General features: G+C 39.6%; 1 protein-coding gene across 4 annotated transcripts in view; it reads left to right on the forward strand.

The window, feature by feature from the left end:
* The window catches only part of NCKAP1 (NCK associated protein 1), a 114,275-nt gene that overhangs the window by 72,431 nt on the left and 28,909 nt on the right, over nucleotides 1-12,935 (forward strand). For all 4 annotated transcript variants that reach the window (XM_032783792.2, XM_032783790.2, XM_032783789.2 and 1 more), the window contains 5 exons: nucleotides 696-841; nucleotides 4,572-4,704; nucleotides 8,325-8,444; nucleotides 10,949-11,088; nucleotides 12,466-12,597. In XM_032783792.2, coding sequence (XP_032639683.1) covers nucleotides 696-841; nucleotides 4,572-4,704; nucleotides 8,325-8,444; nucleotides 10,949-11,088; nucleotides 12,466-12,597 — 671 coding nt within the window. The remainder of the gene's footprint in view (nucleotides 1-695; nucleotides 842-4,571; nucleotides 4,705-8,324; nucleotides 8,445-10,948; nucleotides 11,089-12,465; nucleotides 12,598-12,935) is intronic.

Genomic DNA, 12,935 nt, shown 5'->3' on the forward strand with positions numbered 1-12,935 from the left:
ACCCCACCCCCCCACACACTCTACCTTTCCCCACTGAGCCCCCTGCACTTGATCTCTACCCTGCCGAACCTTACCCATTCCTTCCCCCCGGTCCCCCAAAAATACCTATGCACTCCAATTCACTCTTGGTTTCTATGCACACCCTGCTTCCATACTTCTTGGCCCATGCTCTTTTTTCTGTGCAACTTGATATCTTCTCACAGTCTAGACTCTCCTTTCCAAAAAATCTGATTTGTTAAGGGAAGAGGCGGAGAAGTAGAGGGATACCATCTTGTAGCCAAAAGTATCTTAGCAGTGGCTATGTGGGAACACTCTATCCTCTGCTGTGAGAGTACTGCTTTTGTCCAGAAACTTACGCCAGTGTTCCTGTCATACCATACCTTCAAACAGGAAATCATGGCAACACCTTAATATGGAAGTTTGATTGTAAAGTGTTGTGGGTTCTAAATTTTAAAAAAAATGGGGCGGAGGATGAAGACAGGTGTTTACTCCAAGCTTTGATATTTTTTAAAAGCATAGGTCATATACATGGTTCAAACACTCTTTAAAATTACACTGGGCTGAAGAGAAGTTTAAAGAAGCATTAATAACTTATATGCAACTACATATCCACATTAACTCTGATTGAGTTAATTGTAAATATAAGAATCTTAATATTACTAAACTATTGTCCTTATTCTATTATGTTCTTACAGGCCTACACCAGTGTGTCTAAGGCTTCACTTAGTCTTGCAGACCACAGAGAACTTGGAAAGATGATGAATACAATTATATTCCACACAAAAATGGTAGATTCCTTGGTGGAGATGTTGGTGGAAACATCAGACCTTTCTATATTTTGGTATGTCATTAATTTGGCTCTAGAAGCTTTCTCTTTATAACTTTGGTTACTTTAAGCCTCTTACATGTGCAGTTTTTAAACAGCATATCATCTAGGAAGATCCAGCAATGGGAGAGTGGATGATAGTTCCTGATTTTCTGTTTACAGTAACTTTCTCCAGCAGTGATTTTGTGTGTGTTTGTGTTCCTCATTGAAAATCCATATAGTAGGCATATGCTTTAATTTCATTCAAAGGACAACAGCAGTCTCCGTGATTATCCATCATTTGCCTAGCTGATATGGAGTTTGCCCTTCAACACGTAAGTTTCTCAAACAAAGCTGATAAGCAGGCAATAATGCTATTTTTTATTTACTTATTTATACATTTGCAGTACATTTATCATAAGGATCCTGGCTAATAAATATATTAAACTATATAAAATTCATCAGTCTGTGTCAGCTAAAATAAAAATACCCTCTCCTCCCAAAGTAAGCTGTATTTAACCCCATAATACTTTATAGTATTTAAAAACAAAATCCTTTGTTCAGAACAGTAGTATATGTAAGTTGGAAAAAGGCTTTTCACCAGCTACAGATTGTAAATTATATTTCACCCTATTTTAACTGAGAAACAGTCCTTGCTTCTGCATTATGGGAGCCAAATAGAAGACTGTAAATCACTTTTATTCCTGCCTTAACAGTTTCAACTTCAGGACTCAGTTTTACCCTCCAGGTCCATTGGGAGCTAACTGGAGCAAATCTAGGGGGTGATGTTCAAGAGAAGGGGAAAACAAGGCATGTTTTCTCTGCTATAAAATCAGCCTGGAGTCAAGTGCCTGGTAAAGAATACATTTTATCAGGTGTCCAGAACTTGGATTTGAACTGGTGCTTCAAACCTTGCACATCATTCAGCAATTCTTTTATTCACAGAGTATTAATTAGCAATAGCTATGTTCAGTATTTATTTTTGTATCTCCCCCCCCCCCCCAAAAGCCAAAGTGCCTAGAATTAGCACTGAAGTTGAAGTAAAATTTTGATTCAATAGCAAAAGTTACATTAGAAATGCTTTATAGATTTTAGGAGTGAAAGGAACCATAAGTCATTTTCTAGTCTGACCTGCATAACACAGGCCATAGAACTTCTATGAATTAATCTCTGCTTCAGGCCCAATAGTTGTGCTTGAACTAGAGCATATGTTTGAGAAAATCTACTCCAGATTTTAAAATATCCAGCAATGGAGAATCCAGTACAACCAGTGGCAAGTTGTTCCATTGGTTAACTACCTTCACTACTAAAAATGCGTGTTTTGTTTCTAGTCTGAATTTGTCCAGCTTCAACAGTCAGCCATTAGATCTTGTACCTTTGTTGGCTAGCTTGAAAAACCCTCTGTTACCAAATTTCCATTCCCTATTTAAGTACTTATAGACTTTGATCAAGTCATCCTTTAATATTATCTTTGATAAACTAGAGTGAGCTCCTTGAGAGTATGTCTTCACTGCAAGTGGAGATGTGATTGTAACATGAGTAGGCATACTTGTATTAGCTTAAATCTAGCTAGCACCAGTAACAGACAATGCTATATTCCCCTTCTCTTTTGCCCAGTTAGTCCTTAAATAGTTTATAACAATTTATTTTTAACATTCCAGTCTTGCAAATCTTTCTGCCAGGTTTCAGTAATTAACTAGATTGACTTTATGCTCATATTTGAACAGTTTTTAGTTTATTACCAAAACTCCTAGCATTGGTGTATAGAATTTCTTCTTTTCATATGCCTTGCTTAATTTTGCTCTTGACATCTAGAAATTTTGTGCTAAACTCTTTTCACCATTCCCTTTTGTTAGTTTAATGCCTTGAGGACCAAATTAGGTTAATATTATGCACTTCTGAATCACTCTGTTAACAGGGACATTTTATTTGATGGGACAAGCCTACATTAATGGGACAATAAAAACTAAACAAGAATCTCTCTGGAAATAAAATAATTTTTAGTTGATTCTACGGACAGTGGGGAAAATTACAGCATTTTGAGGGATATGATGTAAGAGAGTACTATGCTTGATCACAAAATCAACATGGCACATTTAAATGGATTAAAAATGGCTAGCCTGATAGGTCTCAGAATGTAATTAAAACAGGGAATCATTGAACAGGGTGTTTCCTAATGGAGTGTCTCAGGAATCGCATCTTGCCCTGGCACTATTTCATATTTTTGTCTATGACCTGGGAGAAGACATAAAATCACTACAGATAAATTTTTCAGATGACATGTGGGGAATGGTAAACGAAGAGAAGTCACTGATACAGAGTGATCTCGAATGCTTTGTAAACTGGGCATAAGCAAGTAATATGTAATAAAAAAATAATTGGAGATATACCAGTCTCCTAGAAATGGAAAGGACCTCGAAAGGTCATCCCCCTACCTTCACTAGCAGGACCAATTTTTGCCCCAGATCCCTAAGTGGCCCCCTCAAGGATTGAACTCACAACGCTGGGTTTAGTAGGCCAATGCTCAAACCACTATGGCCAAATGTAGGGTTGTACATCTCAGAACAAAAAAAAAAAAGCTGTTTGGTTCATTAAAAATCATGCAGTATTTCATAGCTGAGAAGTACAGACTGAATACACTTCTACCCTGATATAACGCGACCTGATATATGGTGGGTTCTCATACAAGGCGGTAAAGCGCTGACACACTACTCTGAGCGGCATGTTAAGGGTGCCGGGCCAGGCCAGGCCGAGGGGTTTGATAAGGGGCAGAGGGTCTCCGGGGTGGTCAGAGCCCCCTCCCCAGAGTCTGCGGGGGCAGGAGCTGTGGGAGTGCACTTTTGGGGGCCTCACAGTCCCAGAGTGGCTCCGGGGATTAGCGGGGGGCTGGGAGCAGCCTGTTCTGCTTCTCTCGCGCCGGCTCCAGCCGTGTCGCTCAGGGAAGAGGGCTTGGGGAAAGGGATCCCCCCCGCACTCACCTGCAGCGGTGGAAGCGGAGCAACCCGGCCCCAGCCCGCTCCACTCTGCCAGCTCCCAGCTGCAGCGCTCCGCTTCCTGCCACAGGTGAGTACAGGAGCATCCTTTCCCCAACCTCTCTGCGCTCACTTGCGGCGGGAAGCAGAGCGACGTGGCCTCAGCCCGCTCCGCTTTCCTTGCCTGGGCCTTAGCCGCATCACTGGGGGATGGCTGGGGAAAGGTCCTGCACTCACCTGCCCAGTGGGAAGTGGAGCGCCATGGCTGGGAGCTGGCAGTGTGGATCTGGCTGGGGCTGGGCTGCTCCACTTCCCACCGCTGGTGAGTGTGAGGAGGTTGGGGCAAAGATGCCCCCCGGACTCACCGGCGGCAGGAAGTGGAGCGATGCGGCCCCAGCCCAGTTCACTCTGCCACCTCCCAGCCCTGGGGGTGATTAGGGAGGGGAGTCATGGAACAAGGAACGGGGGGGGCCAAAGCAAGTTTGATATAACCTGGTCTCACCTATAATGTGATGAGATTTTTTAGTCTTCCGAGGACTGCGTTTTATCGGGGTAGAGGTGTACATAGCTGTAAAGCCTTGCAGTGACATTTCTGGTGTCTGTGTGTGCATGCGCACACACTCTTACCTGGCAGATGAACTATGTTTTGTTAGAAGTCTAACTCTAATGATTACAGTTAATCTGAGTAAATGAAGACCACATTACAGCCTCTGGCAGTGTTTACAATATTTGTTTGCTGAAAGGTAACTATTAGATTACATTAATATTAAATTTTAACTTCCATTTCTAAACAGTTTTTATAGTCGTGCTTTTGAGAAGATGTTTCAGCAGTGTTTGGAGCTACCTTCTCAGTCGAGGTATTCAATTGCATTCCCGCTGCTTTGCACCCACTTTATGAGTTGCACCCATGAGCTGTGTCCAGAAGAGGTAATTTCAAAATACTTCATGCGGATATTCTTGTGAGATTTTAATTACCTATACTGCATTGTTTAAAATATTTGCAGCTAAATAACACTTAAAGTACACCGCACAGATGCATCACCGAAATGATGCATCTGGAATACCGTTGTTAGTTTACAGAAATTCAGACTGAATGGGAATAAAGCGGAATATTACTGATGTTGATCACATGTTGGTTTATTAATAATTAGCAGTTATATTAGCCCTCCTTTACCAAGATATATAAGCATTATTATTACCATCTCAACTAAAAGGAAACTAAGGCGCGGGGGTTAAATGACTTTCCTTGTGCTATTCATTGGGTTAATGGTGGAGTTTTGAGTAATACTGAGATCTCTTCACTACATTGTCCTATCAGCTTCTGTAAAGTTCTTTTAAATAACTTAAGTTTTGGTAAAATAAAATATTTAAAGTTAAGTATTCATCTAAAAATATTTTGTTTTGGTTTGTGGTAAGGGGAATGGACTGAAGTGAGTAGGTTAATCGGTTTGGTTCCTGCATTATATATCAATTGTATCTGGTTATGGATGCTAATTGGTGCCATATGTGCATTTAAAATGTAAAGACTGTTCTTATAAATGGTTTGTAAACATTTAAAAACTTGTATCCATATAATGAAAAAGGAAACAACAAGCTGATATCTGTGCCTTATGTTATAAATTATAACAGTTTATCTGAACAATATTTGTAAGGCACTGACTCTGAACTATAGTATTATGCAAGTATTCATTACACTGTGACCTACCTTTGGGTAGAATGATAAAGAAAAGCAAGGATTATTCCCACAGAATTGTTTACATTTTCATGCTTTAATGAAATATATCCTTCAATACACTTGATATAATTTCATTGACTTTGGAATTACACCAGGGATGAATCTGTCCCTCTTTGTTTGGGGCCAGTAGAAGTATTCCTTAGTACTGCTCAGAACTAATCTGAAAACACTTAAATGAATAAAAGAGATTTATTGAAATATGCATGGCTTGGATTTCCCTTATTTCAACATTAAACTCCTTCTCCCAGTATATCTATACCGTTCTTTCCTCTTTTCACTCAGCTTTAAACAGCTGCAAACTTTATTTACATTGGAGAACCACAGAAAAGTTTCCAGGAAAATTTCCATTCAAGACAAGAAGTGTCTTTCAGAACAATTTATAGGAACAGCGAAGAGATTCAGTTGCTGTCTACTCTACAGTAGTAGTTGTAAATTTAGCTGTAGCGAGAAAATGTTGCTACAGCTAACACACAGCTTGAATTTAGTGCATTAATTGTGTATTTTGGTCACAATTACCAAGTTGAAAAATTAATCTTTATTATACTGTATAATGAATGGTAGTGTAAGTGTTAAAAAGTAAACATGACTAGTGAAAGAAGGGTTTTCATTGAGGCATAATGCTAGAGCTGTGCTGAGCAAAAACCAGATATGCTAAATCCCGCAAGCTGCAGACAGCAGAGCTGCATGGTGGATCTGTTCAGTGTCTTGAGTGAAACTGTCTTGAGTGAAACTGTCTTGAGTGAAACTAAGAGTACATCTACACAGCAAGCAGGATCCCATGGCAGTGAGGCTGAGAGCTGGGGGTCTACAGACTTGGAGTATTGCTACAGTGCTAAAAATAGTTGTGTAAATGTTGTGGTTTGGGCTCTGAAGCCTAGGGAGACGTGTGAATTGGTTTACTAGTTTTAAAGTTGTGAATATTGTAAGTTTCTTTAGATGTGCAGTAAGATTTTGTTTGATCTGTGGTTTAAAATGTGTGTTTGGGATGTACAAGCGCAGTAGGTTTATCTTTCTGTTTTAATATACAGCTGTTTCAAATGTTGAAGCCACTATGCAGTACTTTAGTGCACTCCAAACTTGTACAGACTGTAGACGTTCACCAGGCCTACCAAGTGCTGTGGTGATGGTTGTTCACTCCCTACTTCCCCAGCATCCCAACAGGTCACATGATCTAGCATAATAAGCACAGGTCTGGGAACCCAGAACACCCGAGTTCTTCTTATCTCTCTTGTGACTGACATTGTTAACTTTACAATGGTGTTCAGAGGCCTAACTAAATATTTGTAAAGTAGATTAATATCATTATCCACATATTACAGATGAGGGAAACCAAGTGACTTTCTCAAGCATACCCAGCTAATCTGTGCCAGAAATATAAGGACAACGGACTTATGATGTGCATATCCTTGACTAATCCACTAGACTGCAGTGATTCTGAGGCTAATCATTTAAAGATGATCTGCAAAAGTAATGAGAGGAGGGGGCATATGTGCTGCTTTGATGTATGAAGGAGGGGCAGGAGCATTTAAATTAAAGTTTACTCTACACTTTGGGAATTTTCCCAAAAAATACCCACTGTTAGCAGTGCAGTTCCACTGGCATTGGCAATGCTGGTAGCCCATGTCTCGCTGGCTTTGACAGTGTTCAGCAACTATTGAGGAATGGTGTATGTATCTGGGAAGAAATATCAGTGAATTACATGTGTTTCTGCATGCCTGGATGTTGACAGGAACTTTAAGCTCTGAACATGTGATATCTCAGATAAGTATTGGATCCATCATTGCCCATGCTGGAATTTTCATTTGTTTTTAACAAATATTGGGGATTAGACAGTTTAAATACGTTTTATAGTGCTCCCTAGTCACAGTTGACCTACTTCAGAGGTATGTTTTTGTGCATGTTTGTCTGTAAACATGTGTGACCTAGCCCCATTTAAACTATGGCTATATTTTAAATAAATAGTCACAGAGTATTTTAATTGGGTGCCTTCTCTCCTGGCTTCAATAGCATTGATAATTCAGAGAGCATAATCTGTTTACCACAGGAAGTATTGGAGTAAAGCTTGTCACATACTTTTTTTCTTCCAGTATATCTTATATGTCAGCTACTCCTGGTTTATTTTTCAGCTCAAACAACCAGACATGAGTTGTTTCCCACCAATCATTGATTATTCTAGTGATTTGCACAGTACTGAAAATGCTTAAAATAAAATAAAATAAAAACTCTTTACTCTTGGATGTGAACGAAAAGTAATAAAATGCAAAAGAAGAGAACAATTCCAAGAAGTTACTCAATTTTTTCATGTTTTTGCATGCCCTTTGAAAATGTTTGAGATTTTTGTGTTTTGGTTTGTAATATCCAGCCTCTCGGTTAAGGAGGTGCTAACATTTAAATTAGCTGCATAAAAACACTTTCTTTAACTTGATTGGGTTTTTTGTTTGTTTTTTTGTGGTGGATGAGGGAAAGAAGATATGGAGAATTTTTCTTTGACTGGTATCCTTTATTAGCCACACTCAAAATAACTCTTTCGTAGTAGAGCCGTATGTAATATACTGGTGGTATGTGTGCATACATGGGAGTCACTGCCCTCTATTGGCTAACTGGTGAGAAGACAATAAGGGTTATGTTACTATTGCAGCAGCTAGGGAATATCTCCCCTTAGCTCAAATGATGGAAGTTTTATTTTTGGAGCTAAAAGACCAGGAATTTTGTCTTAACTCCCCTATTTGCAGTACATAGACTTGTTACGGGTATATTATAGGATTGGCAGAAATTTGGAAAACCATTTTTTTTCTATTTTCTGTTTTGATAGCGACATCACATTGGAGATCGCAGTCTTTCCTTGTGTAACATGTTTTTGGATGAAATGGCTAAGCAGGCTCGAAATCTTATCACAGATATTTGCACAGAACAGTGTACGCTGAGTGACCAGGTGAGAATTAATTTTTTGTTAGAAATATGTTGTATTCAGTTGAGACAGTTCTGAGAAGCTTTTAGTTCAATTCCACGTACACTGTAAATGTTGGATTTAAAATAAATATTATCCACCATTAATTTTTAAGCTATGATTTATGCTTAAGTATTGAATTAAGCCCTACCAAATTCACAGTCCATTTTGGTCAGTTTCACAGCCATAGAATTTAAAAAATTTTACATTTCATGATTTCGTATATTTAAGTCTGAAATTTCACAGTGTTGTAACTGTAGGGGTCCTGCCCGAAAACGGGGTTGTGGGGGGGCGTTGCAAGGTTATTGTGTGGGGGGGGGTGTCACAGTATTGCCACTCTTATTACTGCGCTGCTGGTGGCAGTGGCACTGCTTTCAGAGCAAGGCATCCAGAGAGCAGCAGCTCCTGGCCGGGAGCCCAGCTCTGAAGGCAGCGCTGCAACCAGCAGCACAGAAGTAAGGATGGCATGGTATGGTATTGCTACCCTTACTTTTGCACTGCTGCTTTCAGAACTGGGCCCTTGGCCAGCAACCGCCAATGTCTGGCTGCCCAGCTCTGAAGGTAGCATGCAGAAATAAGGATGTCATGGCAGGGTATTGCCACCCTTACTTCTGTGCTGCTACTGGCAAGGTACTACCTTCAGAGCTGGGCACTTAGCCAGCAGCCACCGCTTTCCAGCCACCCAGCTCTGAAGGCAGTGCAGAAGTAAAGGTGGCAATATCATAACCCCCCCTACAATAACCTTGTGACCCCCTTTTGGGTCGGGACCCCCATTTGAGAAATGCTGATCTTCCCCCATGAAGTCTGTATAGAATAGGGTAAAAGTACACACAGGAGCAGATTTCACGGTCTGTGATGCATTTTTCACGGCAGTGAATTTGGTAGGGCCCTATTTATAAACTGTATTTTATGCAGAAAGAGGACTTATGCTGTCACAATAGGATTGGTGTTGGTTAAAAGGCAGTTGTGTGGTCTTTCTTCATTGTGGTGGTGGAGAAAAAGAAAAAATGTGAATAGCAGAACTTGCAGAGACGGTGGAGGTTTAGGAGGCAATGAGTAATGAGAAGGAAGATTTGTTTAAAAAATCACCATTAAGAACAGGAATAATGGCATACTTGACACTAAAACCACGTCATGCCTTTATTTCCAAAAACTTGACTGACAACACATCTTTGAATGGATAGCAGTTTAAGCTTTGAGTAATTCACCAGACTAGAGACCAATATTGCAAGTTTTGTATATAATATGGACTTAGGGGTGTCAAGATCAGGGACAGGTTTAGGTATGGAAGAGTTGTCAGACTGTTGCTTTGTTGATTTGGGGAAGGAAGGTGCTTTAAGATTGTGAGGATCAGAATTTGGCAAGTAATTCTGAAGGGCTATATTTAAGATGTATAGGAAGAGAGAAGAGATTTGGTCAAAGATTTGGTTAGGAAGAGATGCCTTATGTGGGAAAGATAAGGTTGGCACTTTGCTGAAGAGGGTTTTGGTGGTGTTGGGGAACATGAAAAGCAAATATCTGATCTTTAGTGTTGAAATCTACTAGGAATAAGATTATGCTATATTACAGGTTGGTTACAACCTAAAATTTTTCACAGTCCTGTGCTAAGTGTTTTGAAAATTCACTTCATTGTATATATATGTGTGTGTGTGTGTGTACTATCTGCTGTTTATTTAACATGGGTTAATAGTTCATAATACATCTGAAAAATTTACAGAGCCCATCAAGAAACTTGTGGTTGTGTGCACATCTATATACAAATAGAGCTGGGTGACATTTTTTTGACTAATAATTTATTCGCTGAAAAGCACAGCTTAGGTTGACCTGAAACTATTCATGAATTTGATAGCCAAAACATACTTTTTTCTGGGACTTAAACTCACTCTCCTGGAAGGTGGGAGACCCAACTTCAGAGTCCTTCTCTAGGCAGAAGTGAGTGAGGGGTAATGTGGGTATCTCCTATACCCTGGGTAAGTGCCCTAAGCACCGGGCTGTACATTATAAGGGACGTGGCACCACCATCACCATTTCCTCCTTTGGCTGTTTTGTGAATCTGGCCCAGGCCCAACAAAATATTTTGTTCACCAGAAATGAATTTTTTCTGACTTTCTGATTCATTTTTTAATTTTCATTTTGTTTGACTCGACTTGAATTTTTTTTCCAGAAATGCTAGCGAACTAATACAAGCTATTTTCCCACCTCTTTATATAAATACACACAGTTTTTTTATATATATATTATCAGATTACTCCCTGGCATTTATTCTCTTCTATTTATTTCTCTAAGTGTTCAGACACTCTGAGATCATTTTCATAGCTGTATTCCTAATCAGTTTTCCTTTTGGGCATATCTTGAAAGTGAATGAGGATGGGGTGGAGAACTTTCCTAAACATGTACAGTGTGGATTTCTTTGTGATGAATACTCCACCTGAACCATAACTTGATTTTCAATCTAATAGTGGCTAAGATTTTTTTCCATCCTCTTCTAGCTGCTGCCAAAGCATTGTGCCAAAACAATCAGTCAAGCAGTGAACAAAAAGTCAAAAAAACAGACTGGAAAGAAAGGGGAACCGGAGAGGGAGAAACCGGGAGTAGAAAGCATGAGGAAAAACAGATTGGTGGTGACCAAGTAAGCACATTCTCTTGCTATTTCTTCCCCCTCCTCCTGCATTCTCCCCAATCCTTTTGTTTAAACATGGATATTTTCTTTGTGTTGATTTACATGGTTAATTTTAGGACCAGTAATAATGGAATTTTCATTTTATCTTTTGAGTAAATTTACAGCCATGTAAATAAAGTGGTGGAGGTCTGTCTCTCTCCTCCCTCCCCCATTGGCTGTGTGGAGAAGGTGGGGTTTACACATCCTTTAATCTACCCCTTCAGCATTCTCTCTCCTGGGCAGCACAATCCCACCTGGTGGTTCTGCCCCACTCAGAATTTTGGCTAGCCTGTGGGGCAGGAGAGCAGTGTCAGTTGCACACTGCCACCAAACTACCATCTGATTTGATGAAGCGCTAAATAAAGTGAGCTGAGATGCCTACAAGATTGTTGGTCTCCTTCCATCCTTTGCACCATCTGTCACCGAAGCTTCTCTGAATAGCAGCTGCCATGAGGGGTTGAAAACTATTAGAAAAGCAATGTGATAGGAACACAGCAGGAGAAGAGTGCATATGGTAAAGGGGACAAAAACACCAGGATGAGGGGAAATGATAGAAAGGACGTAGTAGTGCAGGGGTTCTCAGACTGGGAGTCAGGACCCCTCAGAGGGTCGCGAGGTTATTACATGGGAAGTCACAAGCTGTCAGCCTCCATCCCAAACCCCACTTTGCCTCCAGCATTTATAATGGTGTTAAATTAAAAACACTTTTTAAAGTATTTATTAGAGGGGTCACACTCAGAAGCTTGCTATGTGAAAAGGTCACCAGTACAAAAACCACTGTAATAGTGCTTACCATTATGGTTGAAAATGCTGAGTATGTGTGTGCACTTTGTGAAGGAAAGCTTGCTGCCACAGTCAGCAATGCTGCATCAGATGGCTAGCATAAGTGGAGTGGTTGAGAGAGAAGGCTTACTTAGAATTTGTGGAATTAGTTAGTTTTAATCTTAAGAATTTTTTAATAACTTTCAGAGGTTACGACATGTAGTTCCTTGAAGTGATTGTTGGATTACAAAACATAAGTTAAGCAACCCCCTAAAGAAGTTTTTCATTTTGGTGAACTGTGCAACAGTCTTTCTTCTCTTCTGCACAGTATAGAGTAACACACAACCGTAGCATCCTGCATTAGCCAGTTTTCTCCCAAAATCCGATTTTAAATTAACTAACTAGGTGTGAAAAGCCTCCTCATATGATTACTGCACACTGCTAACTTGTTTTTAAAGGACAGAACTAGTTGATCTTACTTACATAAACATTGTCAGCCAACACTCCCCAATAATAATGTGTGCTTGTGTTTCTTTGAAATAGTTTGTAATTTCTTATGTAATTTGTGTGTCAATTTTTTTTAAGCCTGGACAAACTGCACACTGCACTTTCCGAACTCTGCTTCTCAATCAATTACGTACCAAACATGGTTGTCTGGGAACATACATTTACCCCAAGGGAATACTTAACATCTCACCTGGAAATCCGTTTTACCAAGTAAGAGACTGCAAAATTAAATTTTTACTTAACCAAGGAAAATAATCATTTTTTGTTCTAACATTAAAAAATACAGTGTGTATCTATTTCACAAGACTGTTTCTAAAGATGAACTGCAAAGCTTTAAAATAGCAAATTCTAAGAACCAAGATTGCAGATTAATTAGAATAAATATGTAGGCATACAACATTTTTTAAATTGAAATTATATTTAAAACAAAATATTTGAAAATAAATTTCTTCTACATACCTCCCAGATTCTGAGTACCTAGTTCCATATTCTTCATAGGAGTCCATGACTACAAATCCTAATTGTACAGAGATTCTCTTCACATTGCC

Source organism: Chelonoidis abingdonii, chromosome 10 (assembly GCF_003597395.2).
Source record: "Chelonoidis abingdonii isolate Lonesome George chromosome 10, CheloAbing_2.0, whole genome shotgun sequence".
Classification (NCBI taxonomy): Eukaryota; Metazoa; Chordata; order Testudines; family Testudinidae; genus Chelonoidis; species Chelonoidis abingdonii.